Source organism: Grus americana, chromosome 3 (genome assembly GCF_028858705.1).
Source record: "Grus americana isolate bGruAme1 chromosome 3, bGruAme1.mat, whole genome shotgun sequence".
NCBI lineage: Eukaryota > Metazoa > Chordata > Aves > Gruiformes > Gruidae > Grus > Grus americana.
The window spans coordinates 109,278,768-109,303,095 of NC_072854.1; the positions used below are offsets into that span (position 1 = coordinate 109,278,768).

General features: G+C 41.5%; 1 protein-coding gene across 1 annotated transcript in view; it reads right to left on the reverse strand.

Annotated features, from left to right (window-relative positions):
- The window catches only part of FSHR (follicle stimulating hormone receptor), an 83,090-nt gene that overhangs the window by 30,136 nt on the left and 28,626 nt on the right, over positions 1-24,328 (reverse strand). The window contains exon 2 of the mRNA XM_054822973.1: positions 21,442-21,513. Coding sequence (XP_054678948.1) covers positions 21,442-21,513 — 72 coding nt within the window. The remainder of the gene's footprint in view (positions 1-21,441; positions 21,514-24,328) is intronic.

A 24,328-nucleotide genomic window follows, 5' to 3' on the forward strand; every position in this document is an offset into this window, starting at 1 on the left:
TGTGCAAGTGATTTGTCTTACAGTATAAATACACACAAACAGATGATTGCTCATAATGCATACCTTATTATATGTCATCATGAGAGAAGATGGGACTGTTATTACATTGTTTGTTTGTAATGAATGATACTATTAGCTCTACTGCTAGCTACCACAGCAAATCCAGACGGCAACTTGAGCGTCATTTCTGATGCATGCAAGCCTTTGAATAGGCGGTATGCAAAACGATCAGGGGCAATTTCTTAAAAACCCCCAAACCTCCAAACCCCCAAACCACCCCATTGTTGCAAAGTGGTTAGGTGTCTGCTAAGCTTAGTTTCCACTGCAAGCACGGCTCTATTGAAATCAACGGTGATCCTCAAAAGCATAAATTTTTTACTCAAACACAGCCTAAAAGAGGAAAAAACCTTTCAGTAAAAATGTTTTAGAAAGGCACAAAGGATAATTGTTTTTATTTTTCTTCAAAGAGAATGCAAGACCTTAAGGTGTGACAACGTAGCAAACTGTAATCGTGATTACCTGCTCACAAGCAACTGACTGCAGCGTAGCATTTCCGTGAGCGATAGCCAGAGCCAGTGACAGTAGGAAAAGAGATGGAAAATGAAGAGGAGGGGGAAGGTGCTGCCCAGTGGCAGTACAGTCTTAGCTGGGTCTAACCTGCCTGCAAAGCTGCCCTTAGGCAGGGCTCGGGGTACATCTTCGTGACACCTGTAACAGAGCCCAGCGTGAAGCATAGGAAGCATTCCTCTTCAACCCAGCTGCACTCCAAGTGCGACCCATAAAAATCGAGATACATTGGAACGGCATTTAAACTATTCTATTAGCAAGGAATTTATAGTTCACGGCAGTTTCTTTGTAGTCCTCAAGAAAAAGTCTCTTAGGCTAATCAAAGTCTTACAGCAAAAGCAAGACACTATTAAACTCACAAACTCATGGTCTCGCAGCCAAGTGGTCTCACATTTCAAAATAATGAAAGAATAAAAGACTGGACATTTATATGGCTTTTATGATAAGAATTCCTTTCAGGATCAGAGCGGAGCACACAGACAGGGACAGGGTCATTTTTCCCCTGCTAGGAAACGTGCCCATTTAAACCAAATGTGTCTGTGTGTATGTGTGTGTATGTACAGGTACAGAAGTTTAACATAAATGAGTAAGTGGAAACCTGCGTCAAAAGAAGAGCAAAGCACACGCATGGCAGAAGACCAGCGTAGGGCAGATCACAGCATCAGTCCTGTACATGGTGCGCAGGGATTGTACGCTCTCGAGCACGGAGACTTTGTAATACCAGCAGCAGGAATGACATGGAGCAACTGGTGCCCAACTGGCGAGCTGGCTGTGTGATAACCACAGTACATGTGGGATTTACGGACTTCTGCGTTTCGTCTCCCTGAGGCAGACTAGCAGAGGGGGCTGCCCTGTGTGTCGAGGTTTCTCGGGCACTTGTTTGGTGCGTGCACCTTGCCCACAGACATGGCACGTGGCGTGAAGGGGGGATTTCCCCCCTGCCCAGCCACACTGCCCTCCTCTGTAGTGCGGGGTGCGACCCACCCCCTGCAAACTCCCCCAGCTTCCCTTAAATTCCCTTCCAGAGTGGGTACGTACATGGGATAGACCCTTGATCTGCTCACCTTATATTTCCTGTGATACATCATAATTGGGACTTTTGGCCTTTTATCCTCAGCCTTTGAGGCAGTTTTTTGTGGCGTAAATTTCCTGTAGATTCCTGTAAACAATTTTTTTTCACTCTATAGGTACCTGCAATTAGCAGTGATACCGGAGGTATCAGGTACTGATTCCGAGGGCAGGTGGCCTCACTGAGATCTCTGCACTGCAACAAATCAATAGCTTCACACTGACTTAAGGGAAAAGGGAAGGAAAAAAAATGGCTATTTTTTTTTTTACCTTTCCCCCCCTTTTTCTAAATATAAATACTCTTTAGAGCAATTTGCCAGGTCAGTTTTACTCGGTGGTTTGACTGATGCTACAATTTATGTCAAGCTTGAGAAGGAATTAGCAGTAGTGCGGTGTTGCACAGGCAAACCTGCCCACCATTCGCTGGGTGAGCACCCCCGGGAACAGTCTGCGATGTGTCTGAACTGAAAAATTAAACACCTGGCTACCTCTGTCCCCATGTCATCGATGGAGGAGCTTTTATTTCTTTCAGTCTGATCAGAAACAAGCCAGTCAGAAATCTCCTTTCGAAAACTTCCCTCTAAAGTGACAGCAAAATGCTACTACATTGATTTAAACAGGTTACAAAAGAAAAGCTATTTTTCTTAAAAGTATTAGAGACTTTTGACCTTTTAAAAATAGACAGTTGACACTTTCTCCTGCCACTTTCCTTGTGAACATGAAAAACTTGTCTCCCTACGATGATTTATTGAACACCAGGGAGTTACAGGCTAATATTTCTTAGCAGTTATTGACATATCAAAAATGAATTCAAGCACTGACGCGTCTCATCATCTCTTTACTTTGCTGAAGATATACATGCACATTGTACTGATCTGACTAAATAAGTGGGATATCCATTTAACCAACTGAGTATTAACAGTGATTTCACACTTAGAGCAAAATAGTGTATACGTAAATCTTTGAAGGAGATTAACAGCAGGCACCAACACTGTGTCTTCCTGCCTTCTCCAAAGGGCATGACACCATATTCTCAAATAAATCAGTGCAGGCATGGGAAAAATAAAATGCAAATTTCCACAGAGCAGACAGACGCAAAAGGGATTTTATTTCTATCGGTGTTTTAGCACCATGCCAGCAATCCAGATGAAAGTCTGTTGAGAGTTTGGTTGCATCAAATTAATTGTCCATGTAACAGTTTTAAATAGGTCTCTCTAATCTGAAAAAGCGCGCGATTAGTCTGCAGAATTGGAACTGATAACGACCGGATCCAACAGCAGAAGCCACATCATTATAAGAATTGATTTTATAATCGGTACAGTTTGTGGGGAAAGATATCTCCTCATACTCTAGTACTAAGGGGATGTATTATACTGGTTTTAGTTTATTGCCAGCAAAGCTGAAAATGCGTGAAGCTTTTGTAAAATGAAACAAGCAAGGACCTGGTCTTAGGAGGAAACAGCAGCTTTCTGCAGCAATGCTGGCTCCACACAGGGGGTCCAGAGAGATGGGGTTTGTAACTCGGTGCTCTCCAGCTGCTGGGGCAGATGCACCGGCTGCCCCTTGCATTCGGGCATCACTGCATTTTACCTTTGACTATGACAGCTTGTAGGGAAGGCAGAAAATTGTCTCTAAAATAAAGACACCCACCCTCGCAATGGCACTTCTGTCTCAGATACGACAGGCTCTTGAGACCACACTGGCAGACAAACATGGTTGTTCAGCTGAGGAAGGGACCTCCTTGTTCAGAGATGCTGACACAAGCTTCATGCCCACATCCTTCCATGGAAATGGGCTAGCAGCATTTATTGCCACTTATCTTTTATTACTCCTCTCTTGGCTTTGATAGTTGAATAGTTTTATTAAGATGACCTAGGCAGATGAGGATATTACATTTGGGACAATCACTCAGGAGAGCGGCTGAAGGAGGAAAAGGGGAAAATCTTTTCTGGGGAAAATCAATAGGTGGACTGTCTTGGATTGGGAGAACATGTGGCCTCCAGGACCTAGCGACAGCTCTTCCAAACAGACCATCTTGAAGCAGATATTCTCAGACACTGCGACAGACAGTTCTGAAAAGCTTTAAGGAAGCACACAAGCACAAAAGATGGCTCTGGAGGACAGTTCATTACTAACTCCAGTGCATTATAGAAATGGGAAGATCCAGAATAGCAAGTGCCTCAGATATGCACAATTAAACTTTTTAGCGAAGAGGAAAAATTGTAGAAAAGTCCCTCTTACTCCTCAATTCTGGCATTAAAAAATCTTCCCAGGCTTGTGAGAGGACTCTGAGTATTCACCAGAGCAAATCATGCAGTATGTTACACTCACTTCAGTGAAAATAAATCTTCATGACTTGACCCATCATGGGAAAAATGTTCACATTGCTTAAAGTTAAACACAATTACAAATACAGACATCTTGCAGCTGCTAACACTGTCCACTACATCTTTCAAATGTCCTCCTAAAGAGATTTGGGTTTCTCTTATTCTATGTTGCAGTCTCCCTGTGAAATACCTTTTCAGCACAGATACCTCCTTCTGTCTCCTTTTCTATTTGCGTTCATTCTTCTCTTCCATAAAAACTACTTACTGTTCTTGTGGGTTGTACCTAACTGAGGCCTTGACCCTACAAACTCTTATCCCTGAATGTTGGCTCCAGGCTCAGCCAAGACCTTACTGCATAAATAGTTGCATGGTTGGGGCCCTCAGATATAACCTACCTGGGAAAGGGATCTTATTTTATGCTTCCAAAGTTAAAACCAAACCTCTGCCTTGTAGCAAACTGCCAGAGAAAACACAAGTACCAGCAAGAAGCGACTGAGCCAAAGGCTTTACAGAACAAGTGTGCAACGAGGGTTATTTATCTGATTGTGCTAGCATAAGCAGGGGGAAAAAAAAAAAATACCATTAAGCCCAAATCTGCAGGTTCTATATTGGAGGATGCAGAGATGACCTATTATGAAAACATGGGAATTACATACAATCCCTAACCCTTTTGCCAAGTGGCTAATGGCAGCAAAGAGGAGCTAGACTCAATACATCTGGAGTCTTAGGTGACAAATAACTGAACAGATCTCCACTATAAAACCCTGGAAAATCACATATTTCCACTTGAGTTTGCGGGACACAAATAACCCTCTTCACCTGCAAACACTCCGAGACTTCACGCAGATAAGAAAGTCTTAATAGTGGAAAGGGAACATGTCATAAAACTTGGGCCAAAAATCCAATATATTAATATATTTCTATTTTTCTGTATGTATACACACAATATTCCAGTAAAAGCAATGAAAATAATAGACCCATGGCCACATGATGGTGCTTACTCACTAATATCAGCAAACAGCTGCTTTTCGCCACATCTAACCCTATTTACAAGAAAGTTGCTCACGTATTGCATGAGCATCTAACCCCATTTACAAGGAAGTTGCTCATGTATGCCACAAAGGGTCTCTGCCACAGCTCTGCCGTGCAACTCATGCTTGTAGAAACGCCCGACAAACAAAGGCTTCCTGCTATTATCTGCTGTTGCAGCGCTTTAACAAGAGAGCCCTCCGACTGGACTCCCTTTGATGGGGAGCCCTCAGTATCGATCCCCCCAGAGAAGTCTCTGTAGAAATGAGGTAAAACCCTAGAGAACCCAAAGGCAATTCCTGGCCGCTTGGGAACGACCTGTTTCTCTTATGTAAGAGAACTTTGATCTCCCTGGGAGCCCTTCTCCTCCACACTCTACTGGGTCATGTCTAACTGGGGACATAGGAAGAAGTTGGAGCTGGAGATGATGCGAGAAACCTTATCTGAAGTAGTACTTCCTTCTTCATCAACGAAAAAGGAAGACGAATCTTCCTCCCCAGCCACAGCATTTAAAGAAGCAGGCTGAACAGGAAACGTGGTTTGGGTTAAAAAATTATTTCCTTAGAAGTTGCTGGTCTGTTCCTTTGCTGTACTGCATTGCATATACTTACAATATTTTTCTGTCTGGCTTCCTGTATTGTTGTAAACAAACTGGAACTTACAGTGTTTTCACAGCACATGAGCCTGGCAAAACTTTTTTTGTTTCCAGGAAAACACTTTGAAAAAATTCTACTGATGAGAGGGAAAAAAAAAAATCCTGAAAAGATCCCAAACCACAAAAAATACCATTTGGAAAAGTCATGTTGGTGAAATCCACTTAGAAAATGAAAAAAGAAAATTAAATCCATCATTTCTGATTACTGTCATTGCTTTAGTTGAGACTGAAGGAGATTTCAGACTCTGCAGCAGAAGACATGGAAATCCATTGGTTTTAATATATTTGTATTTACTATAACATTCTACATTTTAGAGGAGTGCATATTTTCCTGTAATTTTAAATAAGTATTGTCTCTAGAAAGCACAAAGCTCAATACACAAAAGAACACAGAAGTACATAAACTTGAAGGCAATCCCGTGAGAGCAATTTAGTTTTCAGATTTAAAGAAATGTTTTCAGCACATTAAATACCGAATTAAAAAATAAAGTGAACTGCTATACTGTTTCTTCCATCAGACTGAAAACAAAACATATCATTCTTGGATTATTTTGACAGGAAAACAAAGAAACAAATATAACACATATTACGGAAGATGATCAGAGAGCTCTCTGAAAGATGTTCTATCGTGAAGTTACCCACATCCCTAAGGACTGGATCGGATCCCTGGACAGGAGTGCATTTTTCTTACATGCGGAAAGGTACAGCAAAAAGAAAGCAACCAGCAGTACCAGCACACACCTCATTCTTCTGCACAAAGGTAATAGGGCTTCATTGTATTCTCTCTGTGAGTTTGAAGATGGTTCTGCAGGATGGCTCTGGTTAGAGATTCCCCAAGGTGAATCCCTTGTGCCCCATGCCCAGCTGGGAGCCTTCTGTGAGGACAGGTTAGGCAGCACCTAAGTACCAGGCCTTTTAATTTGTGTTTTCCCTGGGGGCTAATCACTGGGAACATGAAGTGGGTACCTCAAAATGGCAGATTCAGGACTTGTCTCTGTAGTGGCACCTATTTAACTTGGGGACAGCACAAAGCCCCAAACCAGATGTTTGGTTTCATTGTTAGAGTATCTTTGCTCTGATTTAGTTGATCCTAATCAACTTAAACATACTTCTGTCTTTTGGGGCAGTTGTTTGGGTTTTTTTTTCTTTTCTTTTTTTTTCCTTTTAAGTGGCACATACTTCTTAGTAATCAATTTCGTATCTTATTTTCCGTTAAATGAATGCAACTCTGTGAGCATACAAGTCCCAAGAAGTCATAGAGAGAATACTCCATTTATTTATGAGACCTGTTAAAAGAGATTCATGCTGCACAGTGGCTGCATTTCTGCTCGCTTTTTTCTTTATGTGCTGCTGAAGTCAATTTAAGGACATTCATCCACTGAAGACTGTGAACTCATGTTCACTTGGCTCTGACCTGAACTCAGTACACTCCTGTCTCCCATACAGTCCTGTGACTCTCCTCAATACATTTTGCCTCAGCATTCAAACTGTCCAGAAGGGTAGCAACAGGATGCATGCCTTTATATTCTCCTCCTCCCTAAAGATGTGCAGATGGAGACCTGTTAGGAGAGCGGAGATTTGTGCGTGACATGACTCGTTAGCAAGGTGCCAAAGGCGGAGAAGGAAGACACCGCCCCCCCATTAAACAGGGGAGAATGCCCTTGATTTTCCTTTGGGTCACGTTTAGTTAAAAACAAGGTGAAAAGATTCTATTAGATGTGACTGGCAAAATCTTCCATTTATCCACAGATGAGGCGCAGCGCAGCCAAACCAACCCAGCCGTCCCGCAGTGCCCCACGATGGAGCGCGGTCACCCACTGAGACACCAGCTCCGCTGCGCAGCCATTTCAAAGCCTGCCCAAAAGAAGCTGCTGCCGAAAGCCAGCTGCAGCAGCCCTACCTTGCAATGAATCACCATCTCCTGAGGGCACAAGCTGAGATCACGGTCTCATGGTATGCAAGCCACCAGCCTACCCATGTGAAAATAAACCATTCATCACACGCATGTGGACTGGATATGAACAAGTGACCTAGAAATTTGGGGGGTTCCAAATCCTATTACCCTCTGCCTGAATCATTCTCCTGTCACACGAAGCTTGTTGTGACGTATTTTGTCTGGGCTGTGAGGTGGGGGTGGAGAACAACCCAAAGTCTACTTTGTCATTTAGTCCTAAAATTATACATAACTCACTCAACAGACGAATAAAAGAACAAAATGACTACAAAAGAGGAAAATGCAGTAGCAAGGGAAAAACTTCCTTGTCGCATATTGTATCTTCATTTGAATTCCAGAATAAATCTGAATGAATTATATTTTTTAATTTGTTTAACTATGCTAATAGTCACCATGCACTAGTGGGTTTAGCAGTATTTTCTCTTTATATGTATGACTCAAGAATTACCATAGCAACTTGCTTCCTAATTAGCCTTCAGTTACTAACAATCAATACGATTAGACAAGGTCAGCACTGGAGTAAGCTCTATAGGTTTTTTGAAAAGGCTACTGAGAGTCAACAGCAGCAAGAAGGGACTGGGCTCCTGGACGATCTTCCGCAAAGAATGGTCGCTGTTCTGCTATTACTCACTCTCCCATGAACAAAAGGAGCTGCGGCGAATGAGAGCTTTGCCACTCACCCAGGCTGCAGAAAGCTGTTAACCTGCCAACAAATTCACAAAATATGGAGAATAGAAGCATCCTTAGATCTGCGGATAAAAAGGCACCTACTCTCACAGTCCTGGGACTCATGTTGATGGCACACCGTCAAAATCAAGAATAAATATGTCATAGATTTTTATCAATGTAGCTACATCTGAAGTCAGTCTCCCCATGTGGGAAGGATCCCTGAAACCTGGAACAGGGTGAGAGTGGCCAGTTCACAGGAAGATGCTCCCTGGGATTTAAGCCTGTGCTTAGCTGAGATGCCGTTAGGAAGTCCTCCCTCCAGTGACCTGAGCGATTGCCCATCGCTGACGCAATTTCCCCCTCATTTTTACAGCCTGTTTTGGTTGTTAACATGTTATCTCGTACCCTGAAAGCACAGTGCCTGGCAGCACAGCAGGATGAAAACATAATGTGCTATTCGGAGGTACGCTGGGTCCTGGGAATACAAAACAGGCTCCTTGGTACTGACGGATGAAGGCTCATGAAAAGCCACTTTACTCGTTAGTATGTTTAAGTCTGCTACCAAGAAACACAGGCAAAAACAAGCTTATTTTTAAATACACAGCGCGCGTTGTCAATTATGCCCAGGCACGCGGCTGTGGCGGGTGAACTGTGATCTATTTTCTCGCCTCTGTGAAAACGTGCTGCCCCTTGGCTCTCTCCTCTGTTCCCTGCCGGAGGTTACCTCTCCGCTGCGGCTGTGCCTTCAGCCTCAGCTCATCCCGGCTCGCGGCGCCAGGTCCCCAAACAGGGGATCGGGCTTGGGGAATGGAGGAGTCAAGACGTGGCCCAGAGTGAAAACGTAATGACAAAGGCGGTCTGGATAAAGCTGTACGATGGCACTTCAAGCCACGAGCTTCGAGGCAATGCGTCACAACCTTCCTCTGTACAGAATGCCCCAAAGAAGAACAAAATTATTTTAAGCTCAAAAAAAGGCATTTTTTTATTAGAATGTAAACTATGATAATGAATTTTAAAGCAGAAAAAACGCAAAGGAAATTGGCTAGATGGAAGAGAACAGAGAAGAGTTTGTAGCCGCTCTCCCCTGACATCCGGTGCCTTTGGAGAAGGTTTGGAGTTCCTCATGACTTATTCGGAGCGGCAGTACGCTTTGCCCAGGCCTCCTGTGAAACCCCATTCATCACCTCTGGGGCTGCTCCCCGCTCCCCAGCACAGGCTCTGGTATCCGTCTGTAAACCTCCCGCCACTTGTACTACCTCAAAGCTGCTCCCCTCCGAACACGCCCGCAAAGGGAATACCCGATCCCCCTTCCTTCAGGGAGCTCTGCCGCTGCCAGTTTTTCTAACTGGGAACAGAAGTAAGAAATAAGCAAATCCTTTTCACCATATTGTGCTCGCCCCTTCTCACAGCACAGATGGGAAAAGCCAAAATCTTAAAAATCCAGCACAAGAAGTCTTAAAAATATGGAAGAAAAAAGCTGAGAAACTTATCATCATAAAATCTCATTCAAAATAGAAGATTGACAAAAGGATTAGACATGTCTAATGAGCACCTTCACTTCATAATTACACTAGAAAGGATAAACATTTCCAGACACAGATGTAAATCTTTGTGCTCTTGAGCAGACAAGCAAGACAGAAGTAAATGATGCTTCCAAATAACAGACTAGTTTAATTCAGCCCACAAGTGAAATTCTGCATTATTCCTTGTTTTAGTGGAGAAACTTCACAGCACAAAGGCAACACGGAGAGACTATCCAAGAGTTTGTGTTGAACAACTCATTATTTATTAGGTGCATTTCTCCTCCTCAGAGGAGAGCACCCTATGAAATGGACAAAATAAATTCTCCATATGGATTAGCTATTCCAGAATTGTTCCAGAAACGTTCTCTTGAACGTCCTCCTTCAGCAACTGGCCTCAGCAGCTCTCAGGGATGAGGTTCTGAACCAGGAAAGCCACCAGCCTGTCCCTGTTCCCAGCTCCTAATCCTCTGCTGACTGCATTGGAAAATGCACAGACACCAACAATTTCTCAGCAGTTTGCATTGCTCTCACAATCATTTTTAATTTCCATCTGTGGTGTTGGCTCCCCAAGTGTTCAAAATATTTTATGGCTTAGTATCTGTCTTTCATTCTAAATCCTCATAATTTAAATCTTTTCCAGACTACTCTATGTGTATATATACACATATGCATGTATGCAAATATATAGATATACATATATATGTGCATGTGTATATATATACACACATACACACACGCATATCTATTCTACTATGCAGTAAGCAGTTTACTCACAAAAGGTATACCACTCTTACTTATTTTTGAAGAATCAAGCACATATCTGGAACTCTTCATCAAAACCACGTTCCTGCTTGAGAAATAATAACAAATATTCATAGTGTATATTGTGCACAAATTGTTCTTGGCTTGGTCACAAAACAAACAATGGGCACAACGAATCTCTGGTTTTACACCTGGGATGAATGGGGGCCAGCAGTGTCTTTGATAGAAAAATTAAAATGCAGCTCCCTAATAAAGATAAAATGCTCAGCTGCCTTTCCACTGAGCAAAGCAGCCATCAAACTAATGATTAAATCCACATCAATCATTTGGCATAATAGAAATAAAGGCCTTGCAGTAAAATGTTGTCAGAGATTCAACATCTCCTGCTTAGAAAATAAATGTCTTGACTTCATCTCACCATTTGTTTTCCATAAACGCTGAGGTTTGTATCAGCATTTGTATAGCAATGGGAAACAATCCTTCATTGCAACATGCCAATTCCACTAACATTATTTCTGAAATAAACAGAAAAGCTAGAGAAAATTAATATGGGAAGGTGCTTCTGAAATCCTCCCGAAACTGAATTACCATTTCCTATCTGGTGCCAGCCTTCCTCCTTCTAAGAAACAATATTTAGTAGCAGCGACAATAAATATTGAAGAAAATCCCATTTAGAGAAAATCGGGCACAATTTCAAGTAGGTCACACCTTTTGCACTCACTCACTGGCACAGTTAGATACACACACAAGATTAATAGGAAAAAATCCCTTAAAAACCAGTTTTCTCATGAAAAAAGAATTTTACTTTCTAATTCATACTTTTTTTTTTTTTTTTTTTTAATAGCAGCACTTTTTAAAGCAAACCTAGAAACTAGATATATCTGGAAGGAGATGGCACTACCATTCCTCTTGGGATATGCTGTCACCCGAATTCCCAGAGGCTCACGCCGGCGCAGCACCGTGGTGCATCAGGAGCCACGGACCCCCACCAGCCTGTCTGTCAGGCGGAGGAGATGGAGGTGCCACGTGTTTGAGCTGAACAATCAAGTGGGGTGCAACTGCTGTAATTTCAAATGCATGTGGTTCCTCTCAGAATTGCTTTGTTATTTGATTTCACACAAGAATGTGGATTTTTTGTTTTTTTGTTCTTGGTAGAAAGAAGCCCTTTTATAATAATCCTCTTACAACTCTTTAAAAAAAAAAAATTTGTTGACTTTAATGGTCCTTACTTGTATCATTTTTTTTTTAAACTTGTGATTATAATTCTCATTGTTTTCAAGTCAATACATTTTATTCTGAATTCTTTCCAGAAATTTCAGAGTTAATATGTAATTAAAATACAAATTATTTGGGGATATTAGAACTGAATATATTTATTTTAACAAGAAAAAGGTAATTATATATGTCAGAGAAGTATTCTGAAACATCACATGAGAAGAACTGCCTTTTACCATGTATGAGCAATAAATTACATTTGAAAATGTAAAACGTAATTAGAACCAGCAATTCTGAGTTCTCATTTCATTTTCTAATATGCATACATAAGTTTAATAGATGTATTGCTCAGCCAGCACAAGAATTATTTTATGTTTCTTAGCAAATACGTGTTTCTGTATTTACAAAGTCACCTAGAAGGTCAGTGATTCTACTCTGAAAGTACAAGAATCTCATAATAAACCACAACTTGAAACTTCATTTACTTCAAACTGGAAAGAAGAGATGGAACCTGAAGACATGACACTTTTTTGGGAAACAATTTTGACTGCGCCAACAGCTATCTTACATGTTACGACAGCGGTTCTCGCCCCTCTTGAAACAAAAACCCCACGCAAAAGCCCCTGAGATGAATCTTAGAAAGTTGACCAGTAAGCGAACATATCAGCCTCTTCAGTATGGATAAAGCCTATTCTGCAGGAGAAAAGAAGAAAGATTGTAGTATTAATTCTGCACCACGGGATGACTGTCAATTCTGATGCTCCTTGCTACGTTTATCTGCTGCAATACTCAGCTTCATGCCTCTGATACAAGGACCTAGAGTAAGGCTGCCTTCCAAAACTGAATGATTTGGAGAAAGCAACTATCTCCGCGTGAACAACCACAGCATGCCAAACCTGAAGTCCATCCAGCCCAGTATCTTGCTCTAGCAGTGGTGGGGGAGGCCCAGGAAACAGTGCAGGAGCAAGGCAAACCTACTGAGAAAGTCCCTCTGAACGCTCAATCAACCTTTTTTGGTGATTTGCAGCTCAAGCCTTTGTTGTTGGTATATAAGTAGGTGAGACACATTTTCTTCCCCAAATTTCACCAGGGAGACTCTTCGTATCAGCAGTCTCAAAGCAGAGTTCCCCAGCTAAACCATGCATTGTGTGAAAAAGTATTGCCTTCAGGGGTTTTTATTTGTCACTTACTATTGAAATCCTGTCCTCCAGTTACATTATTAGAAAGGGCAGGAATAATAATTCCTGTCCACCTTCCCAGTACTAAACCTGACTGTACAGAACACTCCAATATCCCCTGTCAAAGGCCATCCTTCAAGCCAGAGGAGTGTTGTCCTGCTCCATTGTTCCTCAGGTGGAAAGCATCCACGAATGTGTTCATCTTGGTAGAGTATTTCCTGGTTTGTTCCCTATCCTTTTCTTAATAATTCCTAACATTTCCATTCAGAAACTTTCTGTGACCATGGGGCTGAGACTTATTTTTTAGAAATGTTCATTTGACCCTCAAATCTCATTTTCAATGAATGAGGCTAATTAAAACCCCACATTTAGATATGCAAAAGAGCTATCTTCATGCAGCCTGCACTTAATTTTACCTGTTTTGTTTGTGTAGAGCAGGGCAGAAGAACATTGGATTGAAGTTTCCTCCTAAAGAAGAGTGGGAACTCACACAGCTTTTGCCCACATTTCGTCTTTTATGAATTCAGGTAATCTGAACAGTACGTCACCGGGGAGAGGCATTAAAGCATTTAGCATATATTCAGGCAAGTGGATTTCCCTTTTTTGCTTTACCTGTCTCTGTTTCTAGACAGCTGTAAATCAGGGACCAGAAATGATGTCCAAGACGATGTGGTCAACAGCTCAATGTCCAGGTGGAGAACGGTGACGAGTGGTGTTCCTTAGGGGTCGGTACTGGGACCGGCACTGTTCAACATCTTTGTCGGCGACATGGACAGTGGGATTGAGTACACCCTCAGCAAGTTTACCGACGACACCAAACTGTGTGGTGTGGTTGACACGCTGGAGGGAAGGGATACCATCCAGAGGGACCTTGACAGGCTGGAAAGGTGGGCCCGTGTGAACCGCATGAAGTTCAACAAGGCCAAGTGCAAGGTCCTGCACGTGGGTCAGGGCAATCCCAAGAATGACTGTGGGCTGGGCGAGGAATGGATTGAGGGCAGCCCTGAGGAGAAGGACTTGAGGGTATTGATTGATGAGAAGCTCAACATGAGCCGGCAGTGTGCGCTTGCAGCTCAGAAAGCCAACCGTGTCCTGGGCTGCATCAAAAGAGGTGTGACCAGCAGGTCGAGGGAGGGGATCCTGCCCCTCTGCTCTGCTCTTGTGAGACCCCACCTGGAGTACTGCATCCAGCTCTGGGGCACCCAGTACAGGAGAGACATGGAGCTGTTGGAGGGAGTCCAGAGGAGGCCACGAAGCTGATCAGAGGGCTGGAGCACCTCTGCTGTGAGGACAGGCTGAGAGAGTTGGGGTTGTTCAGCCTGGAGAAGAGAAGGCTCCAGGGAGATCTAATTGTGGCTTACCAGTACCTGAAGGGGCCTACAGGAAAGATGTTTATGAGGGAGTGTAGTGACAGGACAAGGGGTAATGGGTTTAAGCTGAAGGAGGGTTGATTTAGATTAGACGTTAGAAAGAAATTCTTTACTGTGAGGGTGGTGAGGCACTGGAACAGGTTGCCCAGAGAGGTTGTGGAGGCCCCATCCCTGGAAGTGTTCAAGGCCAGGCTGGATGGGGCTTTGGGCAACCCGGTCTAGTGGAAGGTGTCCCTGCCCGCAGCACGGGGGGTTGGAACTAGATGATCTTTGGGGTCCCTTCCAACCCAAACCATTCTATGATTCTATGATTCTTCCATTAAATATTTCAGTCTCTAATGCTGGCTTCAAACCAATGCAGTTAACAAATAAAGATTCTGCTAACAGTTCATTACCACAAAACTCATTCTTGCTCAACAAAAGGAAGTAATCACAAAATGTATTTTCTTTTTTCCCTTTCTTAATCTATTTTATCAAAGAAAGCAAGCATCAAGATACCAAACCACACAGAAAGAATTATGGAATTATGGAATACTTTCTTGTACTCTAACATGTTTCAATTAAAATATGCAAATATTAGCATGATTTTCTGGGACTTTTTAAGCAGAAAAGTTAGCAAATGTTGATATGGACACTATGAACTGATTTTACATTTCCTAGCTTCTTCTTTTAAGGGTTTTTATTTGTGATTTTGTTCTGCCCACGCATTAGCAAAAGATTGAGATCAGGGTATGCATTTACTGAAATATCACAAAGGTGTAATTAAAATCTCTGCTCTTTGACATCAGCAGTGAGTTACTGACATTGTTAATAAATGTCTACTTCACATTTTTGTAATTGTGCAAGGGATGACAACAATAACTGCAAGTGTAAGATCTCTTCTACAGATAAGAGAAGACAGGGAAGAGTAGAATGCCGGGTGATGATGAAGCAAAACATTTATAGATTATAATAAAACCACCTAGTCTTTGTTCCTTACTTACTATGTTCAGAATACAAGGTATAGCTTCTACTTTAAGGGAATAAATTGAATTAAGAACACACCGGTCTTCCTATGTATTCATACCAAACACTTAAGTTTGCTGTCCAAAGGATGATATTTGCAAATGCTGCAGAAGGCTCGTCTGAAGTAACGACACTCCTTGGAGAAGAAGATGTACCCAAGCTGCTCATGGCCATACGGAGAGACAGCGGCACAAGGCACTGCTTTGCCCGGCTCCTCCACCAACGACGTGTTACAGAACCCCTGGGAGCAGCTCACATAGCTGTGTGCCTTTCAAATCCCATTCGTGGGAACCCATTTCAAAGGGCAAATGGGCAAATGAAGACTGACACGCTGGGAGCTTTTGGGTTAAGGAGCGCGTACGGTGCGTTTAGCAGAGGATAAGCTTTCTTGTATGATTTTGCTGCTGAACCAGAGGCCTGAAGTGCAAACAACCCCTCAAGTATAGAAAAGAGCCAGTTCAAAACCACTGATCGCTGTCAAACATGGACAGTCAGCTGGGACAGAGGCATCTGGGACTTGCGAGCCTACCCAGAGGAAGCAGGAAGCCTCTTGTGATCGCTCACTGCCCGACCACCAGCACGCCGTGCCTGGGCAGCCCTTAGTGCCTGCTGACTCGTGCAGGATAGCACCAGACAGAGGGGAAAGCCCCGTATCATAACAGTGACCCCATGAAAACATCTATTCTTTGGGATGTCAGCCTGAACTTTGAATTTCTTTGCTTATGCTGGTTACTCGTCTTAATGTTTTTGATCTGTAGTCCTCTGTTCCCTGAGACAAAATGCATATTTAGACTAATTTAAATGCATTAAGTAGCATACTTATTTTCATGCCCTGCCCTTAAGATGCAGAATGTTACACATAACTTCCTATAATGTAAATTAGAATTTAATATCCATAGAGTTGCACCTAGAGAATATACCCTGGAGTATTTATGACCAAAGTATGATTGTTACCTGATTCAGTACATATTTTGGTACACAGAATGCAGCGTGTCCCCCTTTCACCCTAGGGATTTAAATAAATATTTTTGTAAACATGCACTACTTAACTTATATATCACAGCAGATCCTGCAAATCCATATTTTGCTTCTTGCAAAAAATAAATAGCACGTTTATCCAAATGATGCAACAAAAGATAGAAAGGAACTCCTGCCTAGAACCAATTTCCAAATGTCTTGGTTACACTGAATCCTATCAATTTTCTCAAAATAGCTTTAATTTTCTTATTTAATCACAGCCTTTTGCATACCAAATGAGGCAGCATACGATACACTGTGCAAGAAAAAATGGAGAAGCTGCAAAATACTGACCAGCTTTCTTCGTTGCAGAAGGCATGGACTGCTCATCCTTAGGTGACCATGCGATTTCTGCCTCCCCCACTTCCTTCCCATAGTTTTGGGCTACATGCTGCCAAGTGTTACAGAATCACGTGCTGGGGCTGAATGAAACTCATTTCAGGAACACATGGGATGATGGACATCCCTTAGCCATTTTTTAGCTCAGGCAGCTTTGATGGCTACTGCTGAAGGTGTGGATGGTGAATCCACCAATTTGCTGGGTTGTTAAAACTTGCAAAATAAAGTGAAGTCTTCCCACTATGCCAAATTCTCCTGATGAGACTTTTACAATAAAGCCAAGAACTTTGCTCCTTCCCCACTCACAGGAAGAGATAAGCCTTGATTCAGCAATGTACTTTAGCACGTGCCTCAAAATACTCTGTTGAGTGGTCTCCACTGTCCTCAAGTACCTCACCTCAGCTTAGATGAAACAGGAAAGGTAACTCAGTCTGATCTAATTAAGTCAAAGGAAAGTGTGACCTGCCTTTTAGCCCACAGGGGCAAACAGGAGAGATTTTAGCATCATACATCAGCTTGGTTGTTTTATCGGAAATAAACTGGTGCTCATGTATCTCGGTCACAGACCAGCAGCATTTCTTCATATGAACCATCACTGGATCAACAGTCTCAACAAAAAAATAAAAGCTTGAATGCACTGAGTGATTAAGTAAATACATGACTGAGAGCTATTTTCTCTAGAAATTCATGAGGAAGCTGTAGATAGCTGGTTCATATATTCCTGCTGTCTTCCATAAACAGAAGACTTCAATTTCCAGGAGTGTCAATGCTGGCAAACCCTAAAAGTTTTAGCTTTCCAGGATTTTCAGAGCTCATAATGAATTTAGCTCATTAAGCTCTGTTAACTATAGCATAGTTCATGCTCTTAAAATGCATCTTTGCCAAAATCTGTTAAAGAAATGCCCTTCTACTATTATTCCAAAATACAAAACAGGTCCAGTAATGGTGGGGTTTGCCTGTGGAATCTTCTAGTTCAAGAAGTACTTCATCCACATGGCTGAATTACCTTGGGCTGCACACAGCTTGGATTCGAGAGTGAATGATGAAACAAAGCATTATGTTTTAGCTTAAACCCTTCAAAAGAATAAATGACGAATTTTCAAGGGGATCTTGCCTCAGGATACAAATGTGAAGCCTCTTTGGCTTGCACAGGGTAAGGCAATCAAACCAAACTTCCTATAAATATGATGCCCGAATCAGGCCTTGTTAGACCACCATTCACAAATCTACTTTGCTACCTTGTAGTAACAGGAGGAAACTTAGCAAGAGAAAAAAGGAGACTTAATATTGCTTCAGACTAGCTCTCCTCCCAATTAAGCGCTTTCAGCGCGGGTTGAAGATGACATAGCAGCTGCAGAGCACGTTGAATTGATTTTGCCAGGTATGTGCCTGCATGGGGCTGCTTGTTAATTTAGTAACTGGAGGGTTAATTAGTTCTGGGAGTGTAAACAGGTTGGTTAAGCAGGAGTCCAGACGAGCTGCCATGTTCCAGTTGGGTAAGACTTAGGAGCAGACTAAACATGCAGCGAGAAGAACTAATCTACTTCCCGGAACACCTATTTGCTAAATTAAGACGAAGCCAGAACTGTGCAGAAGTTGGAGAGCTGCTAGCAACAAGCTGGTTAGGCTGTTCCTCAGATCTGTGGGTTTCTGAAGTAGTTTTCTATAAGAAATTCAAGTTGCACCTTTAGTAAGAGACATCTCAGATAATTAGAGTCTGTTTATTTCATAACTTTAAACATTTTATCTAAGAAGAAAAGAAGATCTTTCTCCTAGAACATACTTGGGGAAAGTTATTTCTCTATATGACAGTCTGCAGCATGGATGTTTCATGGCTTTTCAGTAGCTGAAGGAATTTAGGTGTGTGAGAAGAAAATGACAAGCTAGAGATGGTTCAAATGGGCTCTCATTCTTTAAAAAAACTTCAAAATGGTAAAAGTATTCCAGTGACAATTTTGCCAAATAAAATTCCAGTCGATATTTTGCCAAAATAAGAAAACCAGATTAAAAGCAAAAGATTTTGTCTTGATAACTAAAACTGGAGCTTCATAAGGGAGGATCATTATGAGTCACGGTGACTAGTGTCCATTCTGGAAAGTCCTTAGACAGTCCAAATGGAAAACAAAGAAGATCCTTCCAGGGTACTGTGACTGGAGCCTGACTGGGAGTATCTGGAAGTATTTGATATTTTGTGGCAAAACACATCTGTTCAAAGCTCTCGGGTGTTTGGCTGTTTAGGAAGAAGCTAAAATGCATACAGAAAGCAGGAACACTGAAAAATGTTATTGAATGATTTTTCTTTGGAAATCAGAAATTTTTGGTCACTGTATTCAAAAGCTTTCATTCACTTTGAACGTAAATACAACAGAGCTAAGATTCTCATGGAGGACTCATCTCTGATTTAACTTGTGCTCAACCAGCTCATCGTCAATGGATGATTCCAAAGACCACCATTTCCTTGCAACTTCTGGGCTTTAAAACCTACTCTGTTCTCAGAAACACAGTTAGAAATGATCTACTAATGATAAAAATAATGTGTACAAATATGCTGAACTGTACAAGATACTGTTTTTCTTCAGTAACACATTCAGGAAATATTGTCATACTCTTCATTTTTAGTCTATTTAGTTCTAGGTGAGCACATACATATACTACATTGAAGTATCTCATTTGTATACATCAGGCTATCCACATTTTAACATATGAGGTATCACATTATTAATAGCTGTTTTCTTTAAATAGACTACAGTTTGCTTTAATCTTCCTTTCTGTGCATGATCTTGCAAGAGTAAAAAGGCTTTCATACAAAGGCTGTGTTTTTATATGCAAATCTGTCATTTGATTATACACTTTTTTGTCCCTACATTATCATGAATATTTCTGATGAATGTTTTATGGGTTAGGTTTAGGATTTGTGAGTTATTTCAAATTTTATCTGTTTGCCATATCATCTGCAAATACTGCATCTTTGTTGATGTTGATTGGTCTCATTTACATATTTATCACACTTTTATTTTCAAGGATGTTTTGCTATAAACTGTCTGTCCCCATTTCTCCTCCATCTACTAATAGTACATAGATATATTTTCAAATTGAGCTAATTTCCATATATAATTTTTTTGGTTAACAATAAATCACCACTTAGAGACATCCTATTCAATGCGATTGCTACCTTCATACATATGTGACATATGGTTTCTGAAGTAATTAAAGATAATGGGAGCAGTTTACAATGCACTTCCCAACCCACTTCATAGTCCAGAGAGCTCAATGATTTTCCACAAGGACTAGGCTAAAAAGAACTCTGCAGGACTGGGGAGAAACAAGTGCCAACAAAACTGGTGATGCAGAGCTGATCTTACTCCTAACTGGTAACTCTTGGCTACAAAAACCAAGACTTTCTTTTTGTTTTCTCAAGAAAAATGGCTGTTTACAGTGGTGCTTGATGAGGTTATGAAGGTCCAGATCCACGCGTGGGCTGCAGCAGCTGGAGGCTTTTTAGTGTGTACCACGTGCCAATAGAAGGCTCCTGAACCTACAGTGATGCCCTGAAACGGATCTCGTGCTTCAGAAAAAGCCAGATGCCATGTGAGTTTTTCCACTTGCTGCTGACCAGCAGCTCTTCAATCCTTCTTGCATATTCACTTCTTGTTCTCCATCCATCCATCCATCCATCCTTCTCTAAGTTCAATATCCTTTCCATTTCCTTGCCATACCTTCTGGTGCTTCACCTTCTTGCTAAATCCCTTACTTATGGAAGAGTACAAGGGAAAAGGGTGGAAATGATGCAGAGAAACAGGGGCAATAGATTCCTTTTTGATTTTGCCATTGTTCACACAGCACTGAGAAAGGCACTGATTTTAAAGTGCATTTCCCCACTCCCACTCAGACTCCTCTTGGGTGAACAGCCCGTTTGTGACCCTCTCCTGTCAGGGTGCAAGCATTGGGTGTGTTTCTAAACAAAATGCTGTGATTTGCTCATGTATATTAAATAATTCGGAAAAATCATACATACCCCAGAATAGTTCAGGTTGGACAGTGACAGTTATAATTTCTGGTGCTAGCACCAGTTAGCCCATAGATTTTCTGTCACTGAAGAATAGCAGGAAACGTTACTAAGGATTTTTCCTTCTAGTGGTGGAGGGCTGCAATACATCCACAATCGTATACTAATGAATGTATGATACCCCTGTTCATCAAAGGCGCTCATATTTATATCTCCAGGCTTATCACTAAAATTCACAAAAATTAGATGCTTACACCCTTTATGTGCTAAGATTTTTGGATGTATCACTTGTAATAAACTTCTCTCATGCATCCTGCCAGCTGACTCTGAACATGCACACAGCAATCCTATTTATTCATTAGTGAAAAGAGAATTGGCTGACCTGTTATGAACAGGAGTTCTTTCCTCCCTAATCTTCTCCTGATTTATTCCAATCTATTACAAAATTCTCAAAATAATCAATTTCCCATGATCTTCTGCTATGGCACTGTATTTATTAATTGCAATGACACTCCATGCTGAACCAACCCTTTGACCGAGGACTGCCCGTTTGCTGACATAAAATATAGTTATGACAACAATGTTTTGGAATATGGTCTTAAAAAAAAAAGTTTCTACTTTTTTTTAAACAGAAAGATGAAACTGAATGAAACTCAGAGTTAGGGGTTTGCTCACAGGCAGTAAAAAGAGCTGCAACCAGAAACTGCTGTTTCGAGTGAAACAGTTGTTTCTTAGTAAATATTGACACAATACATACATTTTCTCTAGGTCATCAAGTCCTGCGAAAGCTCCTTTTGGAATGACTCTCATCTTGGTGAGGACAAATCTCCTGAAAACAGAGAAAACGGGGTGATTATTCATTATTCACAACACAGGACTGCGTGGTAGCACTGTCAGCACAGGAGAGGCCTTTCTCACAGGAACATGGATGTTCTCCAGGCTGGAGGCTTCGGTGTCTAAACACAGCTGTAATGTTCAAAGGCTTCGCGGGACTCCAACTGCCTGCCCGCACCAAAGTTACAGCACAGCGTTGGACCTCCTATGGAGCTCCTCAGGGGAAAAAGCATCTGCCCGTAGTTGCAATGTCCCCGTTTGCCTCAGTCAGAAGTCCAGACCCGCTCACCGCAGCTTTGGCGCGCGCTGAGAGGGGACAGAGTCTTTCTCATCTCGGCCTCTCTTTTGAGAGATGCTCAAGCGCAGGATGAAGCAGGCTGTGGAGCCAGACCGGGGTGAGCTGCTCACACAGGACCGTAAGGTGGTACGTGCATGCTCATGCAAGACGAACCTTAACCTGCTGCACAGATTATTTAAGGAGTCAGCGACTATCTCCTGTCAGTGCAACTTTAGTACCCTTTATTGCTTCTCACAGTCTCTCTTCTAATTAGTTCATAATATGCCATAAAATTGGGACTTTGGAATAGACAACTTGAACACACATGCACCAAGACAACATTCTAATATTTTTTTAAAGGTCAGAGAATATGCTTTATGAAGGAAAAGCGTTTAAAATAGCATATAAACCTTTTGTTAAGCTGGACTCATCTCCTTTTATCACAATAAACAAAAAGAACTACAAAACTTCTCATGGCATTCAACAAATGAAAGGTAGGGTTTCTACTGCTCCTTGGAGAAATACGGTGTTATCCAGGTAATTGCTTTCTTTCACGCATTTACTCATTTATAGGTAGTGAGTACAAACAACTGCATATATTAACACGACCTGCTCATCAAGATACGTGCTTCACATGATACACTCATGACTAGATGCCAGGTCAAGAAAACGCAGCTGACAGGTGAGAAAGCCCACAGAGATTTTTTAGGGAGAAATATCGTGTTTCTGTATTTACTGCTGAGAATAAAAGTCATATTCAAACTCCAAGGTACCAATCAGATAAATAAGCAAGACATTAGATAATATTGGTTGCATTGAGCAACATCCCCTGTGTTACATACTTGAATAGCACCCTGTGATTAATTTCTTAGTCTGTTTTCCCAGGGAAACGGAAATGAATTGTTTTCTGAATTACTATGGAAGTCTTCTTTTCAGTGAGCATGCCTGCCAGACCGTCCCTCATTTTTATCATCTCAGACCTGGTTTTGCATGGCTGCTTGGGTTCGCCTTTCAGCTCATGCCTGTGCCGCCTTATTGTAACACCCGCAGGAGGGCAGAAATGGGAGCTCAGCCTGGTACTACCTGCTGTGTAGTCCTACAAATTTTAATACAATATCTCAAAACTAGAGACTTACTTTCTTACTGTTCACATGAAGTATTCATGCAATCCTCATCTATTTTTTATTTCAGCTGATTAGTTTAGAATTTTCATGGGAGATTATAATATTTTAATCAAAGTCTTAGGGGAAAAAAGTATTATTCTGATAGAATACGACTGTGAAAGGTTCCTATTTTTTAATTGTAGGTCTTCAGTAGAATCTACCTCCTCATTTAGATTCTCAAATATGAGTTAATCTTTACTTAAGTGGGATAAAGTCAATGCACGCCTCACCTAGCTCTAGAGATGTCACTGTGATTACACCAGGAGTGAACTTGGCCCCATGCTTCTTTAAACATTGAAATTTTTGGTATTCTCAGTCCTGAAAGAGGATGAAGTCAATTTCATATTCCATTATTCTCATACTATCATTAATATAAGTCAGAAAGAGCTTCAACACAGTGTCACACAAGAATTACAGTATTGAGATTATTATGCAAACGTTAGAAGGATTAAAGAGCTTCGAGAAAAGTACTAACCTGGATTAGGCAATTTGTAAAGCCCTACAGAAAACACGGCTGGTGTAATGCATGCAAAGCTACGGCTGTGCTTTCAGAGTGCGGAGAGGTACAACGGATCCTTGCAGAACACCCAGCAGGCTTAGTGCTACAAAGCTGAACCATCAGGAAACTCTTTAACTTTGATCTGCTTTGAAACCTTGCCCAAACTCTCCTCTGTAGAAATGCACGCCTAATTTTGGAGCCCTAGAAAGCTCTGTTTGAAAAGCCGCCTTTTTTTTTTTTTTTTTTTTTTTTTTTAATGGCAATATTCTCAAATGAATCTTCTCTCTCTAGGGACAGATCATCAGGAGGCTTGCAATTCTTTAATTAAACACTGGCCTACGCCATGCTTCATCACAACAAGAATTTACAGTCTGATCCTGAAACTAATTAAAAGAAGGGAATCTCATTTAAAGATGAAGTTACCTATATAAGCAAAGCCACAAGTACACAGAAGTGAAAAATCAAACCTTGAGTTTCTTTGTTGAGTACCCTGCTATCCTGCGCTAATAAGGTGCCAGAATTCAGGAGCCACGTGCCTAATGCCCTGGAGCAGTTAAAGTAGAATTGAAGTCTAATAGCTGAAGTCTCACATTCCACTTTAAAAAATTAAGCTTAATTGTTTTAAACATCCCTGAATAGGCTAATAAAGTCAGCCTTAATGGTATAGCGAACACTGAAAATTAGAATCAGCTACTTGTTGAATTATCAACTGTATAATGGATAGGAGTCTATTATAACTAGCCAAATGCTGTATTGTCGATAAATCTCGCCAATTAGGCTCCAAGAATCAATCTGTACTTAACTTGAGATAGTGGCTGTTCAGTACCAATTCTTTCTGAGGTACAAAGAGAAAATAATTCAAAAGCATTTC